This window comes from Lipomyces japonicus (assembly GCF_038497905.1).
Source record: "Lipomyces japonicus strain CBS 7319 unplaced genomic scaffold V1514scaffold_25, whole genome shotgun sequence".
In the NCBI taxonomy this organism is placed as follows: domain Eukaryota; kingdom Fungi; phylum Ascomycota; class Lipomycetes; order Lipomycetales; family Lipomycetaceae; genus Lipomyces; species Lipomyces japonicus.
The window spans coordinates 55,424-72,282 of NW_027117837.1; the positions used below are offsets into that span (position 1 = coordinate 55,424).

The 16,859-nt window shown below is 40.4% G+C and overlaps 7 protein-coding genes across 7 annotated transcripts; 3 read left to right on the top strand and 4 right to left on the bottom strand.

Moving 5' to 3' along the window:
- Window positions 1-123: 123 nt before the first annotated feature.
- On the top strand, window positions 124-2,144 carry V1514DRAFT_332673 (putative diphthamide synthesis protein-domain-containing protein). The gene is made up of 2 exons (XM_066927892.1): window positions 124-716; window positions 791-2,144. The coding sequence occupies exons 1-2, from the start codon at window positions 340-342 to the stop codon at window positions 2,040-2,042; spliced, it is 1,629 nt and encodes a 542-aa protein (XP_066782734.1). The 5' UTR covers window positions 124-339; the 3' UTR covers window positions 2,043-2,144.
- On the bottom strand, window positions 2,076-5,525 carry V1514DRAFT_368285 (armadillo-type protein). The gene is made up of 5 exons (XM_066929901.1): window positions 5,286-5,525; window positions 5,148-5,211; window positions 4,987-5,092; window positions 4,783-4,925; window positions 2,076-4,734 (listed from the first exon to the last, which is right to left on the bottom strand). The coding sequence occupies exons 1-5, from the start codon at window positions 5,423-5,425 to the stop codon at window positions 2,200-2,202; spliced, it is 2,988 nt and encodes a 995-aa protein (XP_066782735.1). The 5' UTR covers window positions 5,426-5,525; the 3' UTR covers window positions 2,076-2,199.
- Window positions 5,526-6,650: 1,125 nt separating this feature from the next.
- On the top strand, window positions 6,651-9,639 carry V1514DRAFT_347938 (Six-hairpin glycosidase-like protein; the record flags this gene model as incomplete). Its single annotated transcript, XM_066929314.1, is given in 14 exon segments — window positions 6,651-6,767; window positions 6,807-7,033; window positions 7,093-7,227; window positions 7,300-7,440; window positions 7,470-7,584; window positions 7,677-7,838; window positions 7,896-7,997; window positions 8,027-8,180; window positions 8,269-8,594; window positions 8,651-8,785; window positions 8,851-9,081; window positions 9,101-9,458; window positions 9,504-9,532; window positions 9,568-9,639. 14 exon segments carry the CDS (start codon window positions 6,651-6,653, stop codon window positions 9,637-9,639), a joined length of 2,304 nt encoding a protein of 767 aa, XP_066782736.1.
- Window positions 9,609-11,512, bottom strand: V1514DRAFT_98033 (uncharacterized protein). The gene is made up of 2 exons (XM_066930195.1): window positions 11,185-11,512; window positions 9,609-11,121 (listed from the first exon to the last, which is right to left on the bottom strand). Exons 1-2 carry the CDS (start codon window positions 11,334-11,336, stop codon window positions 10,032-10,034), a joined length of 1,242 nt encoding a protein of 413 aa, XP_066782737.1. The 5' UTR covers window positions 11,337-11,512; the 3' UTR covers window positions 9,609-10,031.
- A 170-nt stretch (window positions 11,513-11,682) lies between these two features.
- V1514DRAFT_332679 (uncharacterized protein) lies at window positions 11,683-13,224 on the bottom strand. Its single transcript, XM_066927893.1, has one exon. The coding sequence runs from the start codon at window positions 12,809-12,811 to the stop codon at window positions 11,771-11,773; it is 1,041 nt and encodes a 346-aa protein (XP_066782738.1). The 5' UTR covers window positions 12,812-13,224; the 3' UTR covers window positions 11,683-11,770.
- Window positions 12,953-13,834, bottom strand: V1514DRAFT_332681 (2',3'-cyclic-nucleotide 3'-phosphodiesterase). The gene is made up of 2 exons (XM_066927894.1): window positions 13,666-13,834; window positions 12,953-13,603 (listed from the first exon to the last, which is right to left on the bottom strand). Exons 1-2 carry the CDS (start codon window positions 13,670-13,672, stop codon window positions 13,029-13,031), a joined length of 582 nt encoding a protein of 193 aa, XP_066782739.1. The 5' UTR covers window positions 13,673-13,834; the 3' UTR covers window positions 12,953-13,028.
- Window positions 13,835-14,312: 478 nt separating this feature from the next.
- Window positions 14,313-16,643, top strand: V1514DRAFT_357796 (kinase-like domain-containing protein; the record flags this gene model as incomplete). The annotated part of the gene is made up of 13 exons (XM_066929666.1): window positions 14,313-14,393; window positions 14,442-14,526; window positions 14,594-14,645; window positions 14,711-14,892; window positions 14,955-15,037; window positions 15,084-15,140; window positions 15,196-15,321; window positions 15,370-15,416; window positions 15,465-15,482; window positions 15,528-15,675; window positions 15,724-15,958; window positions 16,007-16,117; window positions 16,167-16,643. The coding sequence occupies 13 exons, from the start codon at window positions 14,313-14,315 to the stop codon at window positions 16,451-16,453; spliced, it is 1,512 nt and encodes a 503-aa protein (XP_066782740.1). The 3' UTR covers window positions 16,454-16,643.
- Window positions 16,644-16,859: the final 216 nt, after the last annotated feature.

A 16,859-nucleotide genomic window follows, 5' to 3' on the forward strand; every position in this document is an offset into this window, starting at 1 on the left:
TCCGGTGAGTCGTTGCGCAGCAACGTTGGTGCGGTTATGCTGGTACTTCGCGACTCGCGATTGGACGTTTCGCCCAAACTGCGTTTTGCTTGAACTTGAAAATTTAAAAGCTGAAACTGAATTCCTGCCAAAAACTGCGTTTTAATAAACCTGGTTTGGACTCATCACGATAAATCCTAATTAACGTATAAACTATATATTGAAATTGCATTGCATTTTACATTAAAAAAATTCATACATACCCCTATTGAAATGTTTAACGAATGCATTTTATATATGATATAAAACAGTTAGATTGTTTATTAATATCTATATTTTGCTACTGGAAATAAGGCAAAAATGGCAACAGCTTCGAGTGCCCCCGTGCTGTCGACCCCGACTACATATGCAAAAGCAGCTGCTCGTCTCGAGACGGCTGCACCTCCAACAGAGCACATAACAGCACAATACTGTTTAAAAGATTTGGCGAAGACTATAGTGCAAGAAGGATACAAACGAGTTGCACTGCAGTTTCCCGACAGTCTCATACCACATTCTACTGTTGTCGCCCTGACACTGAGGAACCACGTGAAGGAAGAGCAAGGCGGCGAAGAAGGCGATACCTTGATATTCATTCTTGGCGACACGTCATACTCGGAATGCTGCGTTGACGAAATTGCGGCCCAACATGTTCATGCCGACGTGGTTGTTCATGTTGGAGTATCGTGCTTGAATCCGTACGTTATTTTTTTTTTTGTCAACTTGGTTACGGTTTTTTTTGTTTTTTAAATACTAACAAAATATTATGTAGCGTTGTTCAAGCTCCAGTGATTTATATATTCGGCAAAGAAAAACTAGACCTTAAAGCGTGTGCCGAAGTTTTCAAAGAGCACATCACGAATACAGATCATCATGTGATTATTGTGGCCGAGTCACCGTTTCAAGCGTATGTCGAGCAAGTAAAGAAGCTCTTGTCAGAATATTCAAATCTTCTTACAACGGTTCCCGTGTTATCGTCTATACAAGATCCTAATTTAGAAGCACCGAAAGAAATAATATTGCCAGAGTCATTGACTCATCTCACAAAAACCACGCATACTCATTTTTCTGATATTCCACATCGGGCGCATCCACCTCTACATGCAGATCTAGGCGAATATATACTTTTTTACATTGGAATCCCACCTCCTCCTGCGCAACTTCATCTTTCAACCGTTTTTTCAACCGCTCCTATTATTTTCGATCCAACTACTTCATCATTGCAATCACAGTCCATTCTTCCATTGGCTCGCCGATATAGGACCATGATGACCGCGCGAGCTGCGTCAACGATTGGAATTTTAGTCAATACGTTGTCTCTTCGATCGTCCAAGAAACTCATCGAATCATTACAAGATCTGGTTAAACAAGCCGGCAAAAAACATTACGTGGTAGCGGTTGGGAAGCCTAACGTTGCCAAGTTGGCGAACTTTGACGTCGTGGATGTGTGGGTTGTTGTCGGATGCCCCAGAGGAGGCGTGATTTTGGATCAAGAAGGTCAATTTTACAAGCCATTGGTCACGCCGTTCGAATTGAAACTGGCTCTGAAAGATGAGATCGTGTGGGGTGCAGGAGAATGGATATTAGAATTTGAAAAAGTACTCAATTTGAGAGATGATAACGATAACGACAAGGATAAAGAACACAGCGATGCAAACGACAATAATGGCAACGACGACGAGGCAGGCGATTTGCCGCCCGAATTTGATCCGGTGACTGGCAAGTACGTGGCATCCCGGCCACTTCGATCAGCACGACGTTCTACAAAGCATCTTGATATTGAAGTTGAACACAACAAGTCATCTGAGGCTCTGATCAGCACCAAGAAAAATGCCAGCCAATTGATCGAACGAGGATCGCAGCATTATTCTACTGCGGCAGCGTATTTACAATCTTCACGATTTTGGAAAGGTCTTGGATCAGATTTCCCAGAAAACGATGAAACAGATGAGGATTTAGCTCAAGGTGCAGTCTTGGAAGAGGGTAGAAGAGGTATCGCACGAGGCTATGTAAATCCTGAATAGCATTAAAATGATCAAGTCCCATGGGATGGATGATGAAATTTAATCTTGTAATATATAAAAGTTATTGTAAATACAATTAAAGCATTGATGAATTACACAAAATATCAAAATAACAAATCTGCCGAAACACTATATAATTTATACATTGATCAACATTTTACAACTCTGTATCCGTCTCATAATCGAAAGGTTCTGGTATGGGAGCTTCGTCCTCTTCATCTTGTTCCTCCGGTGGCAAATTTCGTTCACGAACGGTCTTGATGAAGTTGGTCTTGACACGAAGTCCTACATTATCACGAACAATGACAATACCTCCAGAAGATCTAAACTTTTTAACCGGTGTAAACCTTTCATTCTTCGCAAATGAAATATACTTGAGCTGCGCAGGAACCACCCTGGATAAGTTCTTAATTTGATATCCTTTTATGTCTTTATCGTTCACTTCTTCTGCCATCACCGCATCTTCATCTTCTTCGTCTTCCTCTTCCACAGGTGTGACACGGGAAGGTTCTTCACCATCGACCTCCATCTTAGTCGATTCATCTTCCAGACCTTCTGAAGCCTCCTTTTCGTCAGCGTCTATCTCAATGCCCTCAGCGTCAGCCTTCTCCTTTTCTGACTTCTTTGCGCGAGCTTTTGCACGAGCGGTGGTTGACAGAACTGCCGTTGCAACTTTTTCCGGCGCCTTGTTAGTCTGCTCTTCAGTCTTTGGCGGATAGTCAAATCTAGATGGCTTGGTATTGCATAAAAAGTCAAACTCCGGAATCTTAAGATCTGAACGAACACCAACCAGCGCCGTTGGAGAGAAACTAAGAGAAAAGAAGCAGGTCAGCGGGAACCAGTACCAGAACTGAAGAAACACTGTGAGACCTATAATCGCCTTCATGTTCAATGTTCCAGTCTGTTTATTCTCCAGTGAAATCGTAACATTCCTTCCACCTGCATCAATGATTCCTTGAGCTAATGCCGCACCAAACTTTGCCATAGCATCCTCATGCTTCTCAGATATAACCTTTGCAAACGTCTTTCTGATCGAAGCAACCTTTGGTGAAGTGGTCTCATTTTGTTGAACAAAAATCATTGCAAGAGAAATTAAAGCACCTTGTCGGACAAAATCGGTAGGGTCCTTTAACATTGGCTCAAGCAAATCAACTGCCTCACTAAGACCGGTTCCAGCACAAGAGATACCTAATGCAAATGCGGCACCATATCTAACATGAGGGTTATAGCTCTCAGACAAAAGTTCTACCATTCTTGGAACTGCAGTTGGATTTCTAAAGAGAATGAATCCAAGCGACATCACAGCTGCTCTTCTAACGTCATCATTAACATCAGAAACCGCAACATGCAACAGTTTCTTAATAGCAGTGTTATTGCCTGTACCACAGTATGCAAGGGCAATCGTGAATATACCACCATATCGCAGTATAGGATCTTGTTCACCCAAGAGCTGATCAATCAATGCATCTGCAGCCTCCTCTCGTCCGTAATTAAGTAACGCAATTCCGATAGCAAGTCCTCTAATAATTTTTTCATGCTGGGTCTCATGAGCATACTGTAACATTTCCTCCAAAGCCTTATCACTACCTGAACCCAACATTACAAGGCCCATAGCAAGACCAGCAGCTTCACCTGTTATAGCCGAGTCAGAGAACAGAATGTTTTTGAGCTCCTCGTAAACATCGTCATCCCAAGTAGCCATGCCCGCGACACCGACACCAAGTGCAGCACCATGTTGTACGACTTCATCTTCCTGACCACCACTATTTCCACCCTCTCGTATGTTCTTGCGAAGGAAATCAATGACATCCTTTCCATGACCAGCAAAAACAAGTCCAAGGGCATATAAAGATCCACCTTGCGAATATTTTGAACCAGTTGACTGAGACGTCGCATTTTCACTTGGTAAGTACGGCCGAAGAAGATTCATACCTTGCGAAAGATTTCCTTTATGAATCACTCCTAGAGCTGCTGTAGCTGAAAACTTACTCCAGTTCATTGCCTTAGACAGCCATTCCAAATTATCACGAAAAAACCCATCAGCAGTCGTACCTGCATGAAGAAATGCATTTTCAAAACTAATTGCAGAGTGGAAAATCGAATTTCGAGCCTCTAAAGTATCCTTTGTTCGGTTAAGTATCAACAAATCGGTTTTGTTATTATCCAACAAAAATGTAAGCTCAATGTCTAGAGTTGGAACTCCTGATAAAATCTTTAATGCTTTGGCAGCACTTGGTGCTTCACTTGTCTCAACAATTGATACAACATTCTGCAAAAATGCCTGCGTGGTCGATGAAACAAAATCAAAAGCAATTTGATATGCAGTTAACACTGAATTTTCAGTGTTCTCTGCCAAAAGATCAATGAGTAACTTTCCTGCCTTTTCAGAATCATTCAAATGCACAAGAATCTTAGCAACCGTAAAATAATCTGGGCTATTTAGTTTTGAGAGTAGAACAACTAGTCTTTGAAGCACCTCGTCTCTCCATCGTTTGTTAGCAACCAATACCGTCGACGCTTCAAACACGTAGTTGATTAGTTCTGCACCTGCAGCTTCAGCTTTATTCTTTACGCTGTCATCATTATTGTTCGTAGACTTATGACCATTTGAAAGATAGCCTCCATGAAACACATCGTCAATGGATCTCTCAACCAAGTCAAGTCTTCGGGCTTCTAAGGCAACACCAATCACCTAAGACGATTAAACCAATGGCATCAAAAACTCAACAAATTAACTTACATGCTTGTGCTCTCCGTCTTCAATGCAGCGCTTGACCATACGTTCAACAACTTCAAGCAGTGACGCGCTCAATTCTGATGTATCCCGACTACCGGTATCGAAAGACGTTTGAGATGTGCGAATAAATAAGTCGATACATTTCGCTTCAATTTCCAGATTAGAAAAAAATAGATATACACCGAACAAAGTCCAAGAATCACGTACAAACAATAGTTTCAACATATTCGGTCTTGAGTGACAAATCAAAAAGATCTCCAGCCGCCAAGGCAAAATGCATTGATTGATCAAATTCACCAAGGTTATAGAAAACCTATCAAATGTTAGTTTCTTGAATTGATTATTTAACTTGAAGCTCTAATGCTTACCTTGGATGCAATCAATGCAGCCAACTTGCGTTCCGGGAACTTCTCGTCTTCGTACAGCTCTTCTCTGTATGCGGATAGTCAGCATTAAAAACATATTAAACATACACTAATGTGCAAGCTTATTTGTAAAAAACATACATTCTGGTAACATAATCTGTGATCTCTGTCCAGAATTCGTCGACAACGACGTTTAAGTTTTGAAGAGCATAAACTTGAAGACTCTGATCTGGTTCGTCTAGCAGCGCCAGCAACGAGGCTGCAGAAGTGAGAGTTGCCATCAATAAAAATTATATCCTCGCACACTTAGGCAATAGCGATATTACGAATAGATAACAAAGAGTGAGTCTGATGGTCGATGTGGAATATTAAGGAATGCGGAGTGCGTTGAAGTAAGGTCAGATCGAGGTTTAGGAACCTCGATGGCGCACAACTACAAAACCCATTGTTGTCATACAAAATTGATCAAATCTCAACTTGAGAACTGAAACATTAATTTTCATAGAACTACCTACTACAGTTAGTTATATAATAACATTGCTTTTAACTATTAAGAATCTTAATTATTTCATAAAAGAATGCAATTTTATGAATTTGGAACTATTAATTTTTAGCACAATTCAAGTGAGTTTTATTAATTTTAAAGCCGAACTGCTTTGAGAACATCCCAATGGCGGTCAAGAATTTACTTTAGCATATAAAAAGTCTGTTCTTTTTACAGAAAAATCATATCATTCATATGATTACTTCAATTTTGTAATAATTACTGAAATAGATCTTGGAATGTTAAGATTATTGATATTTTTGAAAGCTCACGAACATTTGGTTTCTTGATTTACTCATGTTGACCCAACGCATCTCTGCAACACGTAAATATCTAATAAATTAATCAGTACATGCGAAATTTCTACGAGTATCTTTGAATTTCAAGACAGGTAGGTAATTTATTTATTAATAAAGCTTATCAAAGACATAAACAATACACGTTGCTATATCTTCGTACTTTCTATTGGCCTTTATCCTTATTGCACTTCTGCCCATTCCATTTCAGTGTCAAAATTTCAGTAACTACTACATGCATTTTTGGACCATTGATCACAATGGTTGCAGAAAGTTACGGTTTACTTCGGAATTACGGAAAGTAAACAAAGTTGAACTTATTTGTTTGAGATTTATGCAACAAATAGCTCTAATATCGTATTTTTATGCATGGCCTATATTGCCTGATGTTTTAAGTGACCTTCCGTTTGATACCACAGCCAGGTAGCAACTGATCTCAAAGGCGGATATGTATATATATATATACGGATAGATTTTTTAGAAAAAGTCATATCATGAAAACTGTCATATATCACTCGTCTATATGGACAGGGTTTAATAGATTTTCAATAGATTAAAGTAGAGATAATAAAAGCATCAGAAATGAAAATTGCAATAATATTTTGGCTGCTAGTCATTACTGAAATAGTTCTTGCAGATATTTCAAAACTCCTCAGACGACAGCTCATGTCAGATGTTGCTTTCACTAATGATCAAATGCTAGACGATGTGGCTGTCGATGAGAACAAGTGGACATTGACGCACAATAGATTTGAAGTATATCGGTTTCAAATTCAAACGTATGTGTAAAATGGGTACATAGGCTCGCGGTTGCCTGTTGAGGGCACAGGCTTTGAAATTGACTCTATGGGCGGCGAATATGATAGTAGCGAGACTGAGGAGGAGCCTACGAACAGATGGCCGCTATTCTCTCCCAGGTTTACTGGTGCGTTTATAGCCGGATTTTGGGATTTGCAGCCAAATACTACCAAAACGAATTTTCCAGAATTGCTAAAAAATGGCGGTGAGAGTGTCATTTCAACCGTACCACAATGGACCACGTTTTTGGTGTCTGAATTCGGCGACATTTATGATGTCAACGCCGATTCCAAGCACATAAAAACTATAGTGAATCGTTATCATTTAAAAATGGCATTGTACAAACAAAGTTGAATTGGCTGCCCAATGGAAACGAGACCACGGCCTTATCACTCGACTACACGGTCCTGGCACATCGAGTTATTCCGACTTTGGGCATGGTTAAGTTACATATTACCTCGAAGCAGGACACAATTATCAAATTATCTGATATTTTGGATGGCGCCGCTTCATAAAGGACAATTTTTCTTGAATCAAACTCTTCATCACATGATGAGACTGGCATTTGGACGGGAGTTCGATTTTACGGACTGCGAAATGTCACCGCTTACGAATACTCTCATCTTAAATTTTCAGATAGAAATGCGGTAAATATTTCGTCTCGCGTTGTTTTCTCTCTACACCAAGAAGCCCAGCTACGATATCACAAGAGTTTGAGATTTACTTAACAGCTGGTAAGACCTTTACGGTCTACAAGTACGTTGGCGTAGCTTCGTCTGACGCGTATCACAATGCCAAACGCGTTGCAGCATACACTGCTAGACTTGACTCTGAGTTTGACTAAAATCTGCTAGTAGCTGATCTAAATTGCCGTGGCTGAATTTATGGAACCAGGCAGACATCGAATTTCTGGGTGACCCAGAGCTTCAAGTGTCTATTCACACTACCATTTTTCATCTTTTAGCCGCTTTAAGGTCGGGCGATGAACCTTTAGGCCGGGGCGACACTTCTATTGCAGTCTCGGGTCTTAGCTCTGATTCATATGCTGGGCAAATCGTAAGTTAAAGTGTACAACAATTGATTTTGGTATTAATTTTAATCAATATTATTTAGTTTTGGGATGCAGATACGTGGATATATCCAGGATTAAGCGTTCTTCATCCTAAACACGCATTTAACATTAATATCTATCGCCGGCGTCTGCATGGCCAATCTGTTGAAAATGCCAAATCGTACAATCTTAGTATTCTTGGACTTCAGGTAGATTTGAGAATTGTACTGGTACAGGCCCATGCGTGGATTATCAATATCATTTAAATATCGAGATTGCACAGGCGCATTGGAACCAATATTTGCTCACAAACGACACTACATGGTTGAAAAAAAAATGGATGGCCAGTCATTAGAGACGCTGCCAACCTGTTTGCTTCTCTTGTCGTTCGAAACACATCTATTGATGGACTTTACTATATTACGAATATAACAGATCCTGATGAATATGCCAACTTTGTCAATAACGGTGCGTTTACAAATGCCGATATATCGAAATTAATGGGATGGGCAACTAGGGCTGCGGATATATTAGACGAGGAAGTTGGTGAAAACTGGAAAGGTATTGAGGAGAATATTTACATACCTATTGACGATGAAATTGATCTGATCTTGGAATTTCCAAAAATGAACGGAACAGTTAAAATTAAACAAGCAGATGTAGTTCTTTTAAACTATCCGCTTGAGTATGATTCATATGATGTAAATCTGAACAATCTTGATTTTTATGCAAATGCTCAGAGTGCGGACGGTCCGGCGATGGTAAGCTTTATTAGTTGTTATTAAGAAATGAGATTTTGTTAACAAAACTTATTTAGACGTGGGCTATATTCGCAATCAACGCTGCACAATTGAGTCCCAAAGGTTGCGCTTCATATACATACCTTTTATACTCTAGTCAACCGTACTTGCGATCACCGTTTTTTCAGTTTTCAGAACAAATAGATGACAATGTTACTACGAATGGCGGGCTCACCCTGCATTTCCCTTTTTAACAGGACACGGTGGATTTTTGCAGGTTCTTACTCATGGGTTTACCGGGTTTAGGCCTCGAGAAGACGTTTTTTATTTGGATCCGGTATTGCCCCCGCAGATTGAGGACGAATATACCGTGAAAGGCTTGAAATGGCGAGATAACGTTTTTGATATTATTATTACTCTTACTGAGACAACTATCGAACGTAAATATGCCACTGGTTTAAAAACTCCCCGTCTACGGAGATGCAGATTTGAAAATCGTCCCTCGATTGTGTGAAGACATTGCAGAGCTTTCCTCATTTTTGAAACCGGTGACGGTTCGCATAGGATCTGGGAAGAAGAAAGGGGACTATGAACTTGAGATTGGCGAGTCATTAAAGGTGCCGACTCGTCGTGCTGATCTTAACGGTACCCTGATTGATGGGAATATTGCACAATGTTCTCCAGTCTTGTCTAACACAACTTGGGTGAAAGGTCACTTCCCAATATCTGCAGTGGACGGGTCAAACTCTACATATTGGCAGCCTGATACAAGGGATCCGGCTGCTTTGTTCGTGGATCTTGGTAGATTTAGGAACGTGTCAAAGATTAATCTTAACTGGGGAAGAACGCCGGCCAAGATGTTATCATTTGGGTACTTCAATGATGGTGATGTTAACGTGAATAATTTACCAAGAGAGTCGTTAAATAAAGAACTTAAATGGCTAATTCAAAATTATAATGTGTCGACATATCAAATGCGTACAATGCTGCTGAGGCTTTAAAAGTCAAACTTAACATTGGCAACACGACAGAGGTCAGTCTGAATAACACAATATCATCACGATGAATAATTCTTGTTATTGAAGATTTGCATGATACTGAGCTGAGGCATGGCAGGGTTGGAGCTACTGTAGCTGAGTTTGCCGTGGTGGAGTGAGATTACCTTTAATTTTTTCTGCATTTTTTTGTCTGAATTTTTGTTTGAGAAATGATATTTGTGTTTAGTACGAGATAAAGACGTTTAGAAATTTTATAAAATATTTGGTGTAACTCACGAAATATATCATAACCTGCAATAAATATTACAATAAAAAGTTCATAAAAAAAACACCAAAATTCCTAAATCGCAATAAACCTCCAATAAATACAGACCCCATTTCGTTAACATAGCGCCTTAAACTAATTAAACAATAAAAACCAATAATTATATAAAAACTTGGAAATCAAATCATTATTATTTCATAATAATACCGCGCCTTGCAAACTTGGGTGAACATCATAATAGGATGAGTATGCAGTAGGCTGACGAGTCCTTGCTGGTTGCGGACTAGAAACAGATGCAGCAGAACCGTTCTCATTATTTTCCGTGGGCTGAGAACCACTAGACATCAATCTAGATAGTCGCGTTCGAGGAAATCTAGACAGCCAGTTATTTGAACTCGTTTCATTTTGTGTTACCGGAGTCGGAAGCGAAGAGTTGTCTAATCTTCTAGGAGAGTAAAAATGGGGATATACGGCAGAGCTGCCTCTGAAAAATACAGGATGTGCGGTAGCAAGATCAGTGGCATTCGCTGTAGTATCGTCCGTGGTAGCAGGCTCTTTTGGAATATAATAGTCTGCCTTGCATAATGGACAGCAAGCACGTCGTGTGGTCATCCATGGAACAATACATGACGAGTGGAAAGCATGACCGCATGCCAAGCCTCGAATATTGTCATCATCTTCAAGCTGTTCAATACAGATTGCACAAGAATCACCAGATGTCTCAGCAAGATCCGGATGAAGATTTGGGTGAGTACGCAACCCGTCATATTCATCATCATCTTCAACATCAGCCTTTGCCGTGACAAATGAATCTTCCGTGACTGCAGAAACAGACGGTTGTGGCTCTGATAACTGAGTAGTTGCCATGCCTGGCTCCGGAACTGGCTGTTTTTCTCTTGAGTCAGTGGGCGCAGATGCCGAAGTAGGTATATTAGCATGGAGTTCTGGGACTGCCGTATCTACCACCTCAGGACTTGATTCTCCACCATTCGGCAACTTCAAGCTGGGAGCTCGGCTCTGAACCCGTGAAGCCACACCACCAGCGCTTGATAGACCTGCCCGTTCACGCTCCTGCCGCCATAGCTTGTACTTTTTAACTGGGAATCTTTCATCCAGTTGCGTTATATTTATGACTTTCTTTTCTCGGCGACGACGTATAGGGGCAGGCAAAGCAGCCAAATCATATCCAAATCCATGCTCATCAAAAGTTGTGCCATTTTCGCCAGCCAGTATACGGGCTTGATTTCGCCGTCGTCTAAAGCAATATTTCACGCCAATTATGATCCTAATATAAGTTAGATAAAAAAAAATCAATTCAGATTAAAAATCACTAAGCAAAATTAGATACCAAAGATTTGTAAAAATTACTCCAAATCCTACAGCGACGAAAAGGAGAAGCGGTGATGATGACGGCGAGAATCCACCACCTCCACCGCTTGAAGTAGACGACGAGACAGGCGACGATGTTGAAGTAACACTAGTTGCCGTAGTAGACGACATAATAAATTCTTTCAGCAGTCTCTAAAGTATAGCAGTAATGCTTGATCAACTATTATTTCCGTGGCCCGGTCGGTATGCAAGGCTCTGTCAGCTCTGATCGACTCGACTTAGCAGAAGCTCGTATCTATAGCAGTAGTAATCAATACAAAATAAACACAATAAAAATTTTCACTAATTTCAAACTGTCAAACAAAATGCTGAGCTGTAGAGAGTGATATGGGTAAGAAGTAGTTTGACCTGGATTGGTACGATCTTCTGATAAATCGATTTTGACGTCGTTAATTGCATGGACCGAGCTTCTAGTCAAAATGGTTAGTGAGGCGCGCTGATACGACTGTGGCTAAGCCAACCAATGACTAAGCCTGAATTGGCCAGTTTACATAAGCGGGTATTGCTGGTTAATTAATTTTCATCCGAATGCTACCGACATGGCTTTATTCTTCTACGTCTACTTCGACTCCTGTCATCCACAGTCCCTGAATATCACGTAGGTCCGAGACTTCAATGATGGTTCCGCTGTGTTTTAGAACTACATGACCGCCTGGGGTAGAATCCCCGCATTCATTCGCTCGTTTAATGTGCACCGCCCCCCAGCCTCGTAACCTGCCGTGCCCGTGCGTGATGACTGGTTGAATGTCTCTTTTAGCTTCGTCTCCAATATGCCAATATAAAATCTCTCGTGCGGTGTTTAATGCATCTATTTTAGTTATTTCTGGCTGCTGCTGTAGCTGTAACTGAAGGTCCTGCGACTGTGGTTGTGACTGGGGCCAGTCATCTTCGCCGACCAGGACTCTGACTGCAGTCTCGAAAATGGCCGGGTCCGGCTTTTCGACTCCGACCTCGCTTGAAAGCAATACATGACTTTCGGTTTTTATCCAGCTTTTATTTTTTGCACCGTCCTGGTCGCTGGTTTCCTCGGCGATGATGCCGAGGCCCCGTAGCACTTCTCGGGACCTCGTGTCAGAATTGGATAACACCCCTAAACGAGTTTGCGCTGGAATGGCAGCTAAAAATGAAGAAATATCCGGCCATAATGCATATGCTGCTCCAGTGTTAAAATGATTATACAGTGCAAGCACAAAAATCTCCGTATCTTCAGCAACGTCATTGTCTATAAATGCAGCTGCTTTGGCCGTTCGAAACGTGTCCCGAATCGCACGGCACCACCAATTTCGCTCTCCGCCAGCGTAATTTGGATGAGTTTGCTGCAGTGATTTAAATACCACTTTAAAAGATGCATCTAAAGTTTCAGGATCTATTTGGTCATGTAGAGGAAAATGGACTGCGTAAAGATTCGAATATTGCTCTGCCACAGTGGGCCTGGGAGTGTATATCGTTCCAAAAGCATCGATGGTTATCAATTTGGGAGGGGGCAGAACAAGTCTAGACATATGCCTTTGACTTTGCAAAGCAATCGTTTGTTTGAGTTTTAAATTCGTCCTTCTGGCGATCATTAATGGCCAGCCAAAGCCCATCAGGATGTCAGAGTGTCTGTAATTTGTGCCTTTGGAGCTATCACTAATGAAGGCAACTCATAAGCCGCTTGTTGCGCGGCGCCATGAATTTTTGGTCGTCCTGACCGCGACCGGTTCGACTCCGGTTAGGAACCAAAAAAAAAGCCATTGCATGATGGTTACGACTATTTACAAATGAGAAATTTATTCTTGGCCATTTGAATACTTGACCAAATAATCACAGATCTTTATATGCCTTTAATTTCCATTGATCAGCAGGGCCAATCGTCTCGTACAGTGAGAGACGACCCCCTGTCCAAGACGTGCTCGATTCTTTCAAATTTGCTTCTACTGTCTTCTCTACCAGTAACCTCTTTTGATCATGTACAGGCCATTCTTCGGTATACACTAAACTTATATGAGGGTCGTAATCTTCAATTTCCCATTTTATAGCTTCCTTCTCAGCGGCTTCGTTGTCCAATGTTTGTTGTAATACGTATTTACGTCTTGATTCACGGGCAAGCTTGGTCAGGCCACTGGTTTTCTCGACCCGCAAAAATATCTTCTTAAAATATGCTGGACCGTAATCTATTTTCAAGATTGTCAACTCAATTGATTCTGTCAAGATCGAAGCTGCGTAGGCAACAACACTTTCGGCGTTCGTGTCGAAAGGGATGCCGGATGTGATAGTAATGTGAGGCACAAACTTTGGAGCATGTCCAGAGTAGAATTTATCAGACAAGTTTGCAATTAACATTTCAAGCGAAGCATAAATAGTAGATTCCGGTGATGGCGATAACCATAATGAAAGTCCTAGTTCATCATCGTTCGCTGTTGATTTTGTCGACAAGTTGGAATGTTCATGAGGGGCTTACCTGGCATTTTGCTTGTTTCAAGTTCCTAATTGTTTCTTGACCTAATTGAATGGCAACACTTGACCTATCGATGACTGGTGCTGCCAGGTATTTTCACTGTTCATAAGTGTTTCTTCTCACTTCGTGTGCTGGTGTGCTCACATACATGCTATTAGTTACGTAATCTATATTCGCAATTCACACTAGCTCAATTACACGCCATAGACACACTATTATCCGCTTAAAGACCGCAAAGTTTGGTTAGCAGAAATCAGCACAGAAAAGCACAATTTGTATATGTTGTACATATAATGATTATAAATTTGTAATCTTTTACAGCATCTTTTTGGCACAGGAAGGCGTTGAATGTCGGCATGCCATGTTTCAGCTTAAAACCAGGGCAGCAAGAAAAAATTTAAAAACTTAATACACGATGATTTAACAATGATGTATACGTAAAAAAACATGATGCACACTTCAGTATGTAAGTTTGAATTTCCAGATAGCATTACGACTGGCTTGCGCAAATTACAACCATAAATGATATGATTAATCTGCGGGCTGGCGTGTTGTTTGCACTACGCGCAGCCTAACTATTGGACGCGACAAATGCGAAAACATCTACAAAAGCTGGAAATACAACTTTCAATCCAAATACATCATAGACAATGCTTACCAACTTTATGGAAGAATCAATGCACGTATCATCTCAGCAATCAACCCAAATATTGATGCAAACAGAACATATGGTGAGTTAATATCAAGAGATTTAGTGAATAGATCTAACAAACATTGAGACACACAATTCATCGTTAATCGCAAAAAACATGAAAGATGGCAGAATAGCTACAATATTGATTCGAATCAGTTCTGAAGAGAAAAGTTAATCGCATAAAAAGTTGACCTATAAAAATAGAGACCAGCTATTGCTAACAGTATACCCGTGCAGCAATCCCTATCATAAGAGGAAAGTGCGAAACATTTGGACGTAAAACAGCCTGGTAATAATCTCATTCAAACTCGAAAGTTTTATCATAAAGACAAAAGAAAAGCTAATGAAACAAAGCGATCAAGTAGTCAGCCATTCATCAGTCAGCAACGAGCACTTCACGATATATAGCATTGTATTTGACGAATCGAGTGTACCATTGATTTATTGCTTGGATCGTAGTCGAAATGGAACGTTTCATAACGGTAGAATTATTGGAAAAGGCAATTCGGTGTTGCTATCTGATGGCGATAAAATCGGTATGACTACTTATGTCAAAGCAGAATTGAATAATTAACTCATGAAAAAAAAAAAAAAAAAGAAATTAGACATGCATGTCTTGTGATGTTCTATCAACCAAGTGAATTAAGAGTCCACGATAGCATTTTAGAAGAAGACCGTCGGGTAAAAAAAATCAAGAATATTTAATTAAGCTGGCTCACAATGTTAGTTTATGAAGAACTATGATGTCTCCGGGAGAGTTATCGGCAAGGGAACGTTCGGAAAGGTGAGCCAATTTTGTTTCCAAAATCTTCATTCTCGAGTGGTTAATGTATAAGTAGGTCTTCGTGGCTGTCGATAAAAGATCATACCGACAGATAGCCTGCAAGATCATAAGCACAGAAGGCAGTACCTCTAGACTTTTGAAAGCACGAACCGAGGTTACCATTCTTAAAAGCTTGTGTCATGTATTTTACCTATTGTTATGCGCAACGTTTTCTCGCTGACAATGATAGCCCAACATCGTGACAGTTCATGATACCTGCATGATACGTGATAGAATGTAAGTCGGTTTTCTACCCAAGATAGTAAAGTTGCTAACAGTGCATAGCTATATATTCGAGGAATTGTACGTAAATACATGAAATCCTGTAGCTCTTAGCTAATTATATAGAATCACTGGGGGCGACTTGTTCAGTTACTTGGCAAAAGGAGAGGCACTCAATCCTGTTCCAGAAGCAGAAGCACTAGTACTGGTATTTCAGATCCTAAAAGCATTAGAGTACCTGCACAGCAAAAATGTCGCTCACAGAGATCTAAAGGTTTGTCAAAGGTAAATCAAAGTTCGGTGAAAAGCTAATAGCGTCAAGCTTGACAACATATTGCTTGTATCTCAATGCCCAGGCTCTCGAGTCGTATTGGTTGACTTCGGTATCTCGAAATACATTGTAGGAAGTCGAAGAATGACCACAGTAATCGGTACTCCAGAATTCTCAGCCCCAGAAGTTGGCTTTGCCGATAATTATTTGCGAAACAATCGACCTGGATATGATTTGAAATGTGATTTATGGAGTTTAGGCATCGTCCTGCACATTTTGCTCACCGGTAAGAAGTCCTTAGACAAAGTTTTTGACAAAAATTTTAATGTCAAAGGAATATCACCGTTTTATGATCCCTCTGAAAATGCATCCGTTATCGCAAGAAACGCACGAGAATGCAAGCTAAACTTCGATGACCCAACATGGCGTGTTATAAGCCCAGAAGGTGAATCAATATTCAGACTATTTCATAAAAAACAATTAACAAAATCTAGCAAAAGAACTTGTTAGCAGATTGATATGCCGAGACCCAATCGAACGATATTCTATAGAAGAATGTTTTCGTCATTCTTGGATTTCGAATCATTATTTATTGCTCCAAACGATATATGAGCAAAAAATTATCAACAAATGGCAAATGCCCGTGCAGCAACAGTTTGATAATTTAGATTCCGAATTCATGGAAATGGTAGGCGAAGATGATATGGAAGAAGTGGAGGCAACTCCAATGCAAAGACTGGCTTCAAACGAAAAATTGAGGCTTGCGAGGCAAACAAGATGAGTTCAAATACGGCTATCGTATACTAAAAACTACAAAATAATGGAGTTTGCTTGATTCAAATATGTTGTTGCTACAAATGTTATTATCAAATAGCTTTTCATTAGCTGTCGCTTTATGTATTGTGATCTGAAAGAAGAATATAGACGCCATAAATTGTAGAAAATATAAAGTTTGGATTGGCATTCTCGAGCCACATTAGGACAGCACACTTTTCATGTATTTTCATAACTTTAATGCATCCGCGCTTTACGAAACATTGCGAGGTGTTGCCAGGCTGTTCCTTCCACACGGCGCTTCGTTTTCGCATCTTCTTCACCGCCTTGTTCAATATCATCAGTCTCTAAACAGAAGTCAAAGACCGACGGATCATTTGCGGGACTTATTTTTCGAATACTCCATCGAATTG

Coding starts and splice junctions, on each gene's coding strand:
- V1514DRAFT_98033 (XM_066930195.1), bottom strand. CDS start 11,336: ATGTCGTCTACTACGGCAACTAGTGTTACTTCAACATCGTCGCCTGTC. Junction 11,122..11,184: donor GTAATTTTTACAAATCTTTG/GTATCTAATTTT, acceptor AACTTATATTAG/GATCATAATTGGCGTGAAAT.
- V1514DRAFT_332673 (XM_066927892.1), top strand. CDS start 340: ATGGCAACAGCTTCGAGTGCCCCCGTGCTGTCGACCCCGACTACATAT. Junction 717..790: donor GGAGTATCGTGCTTGAATCC/GTACGTTATTTT, acceptor AATATTATGTAG/CGTTGTTCAAGCTCCAGTGA.
- V1514DRAFT_368285 (XM_066929901.1), bottom strand. CDS start 5,425: ATGGCAACTCTCACTTCTGCAGCCTCGTTGCTGGCGCTGCTAGACGAA. Junction 5,212..5,285: donor ACAGATTATGTTACCAGAAT/GTATGTTTTTTA, acceptor ATCCGCATACAG/AGAAGAGCTGTACGAAGACG. Junction 5,093..5,147: donor CTGCATTGATTGCATCCAAG/GTAAGCATTAGA, acceptor AACATTTGATAG/GTTTTCTATAACCTTGGTGA.
- V1514DRAFT_332679 (XM_066927893.1), bottom strand. CDS start 12,811: ATGGGCTTTGGCTGGCCATTAATGATCGCCAGAAGGACGAATTTAAAA.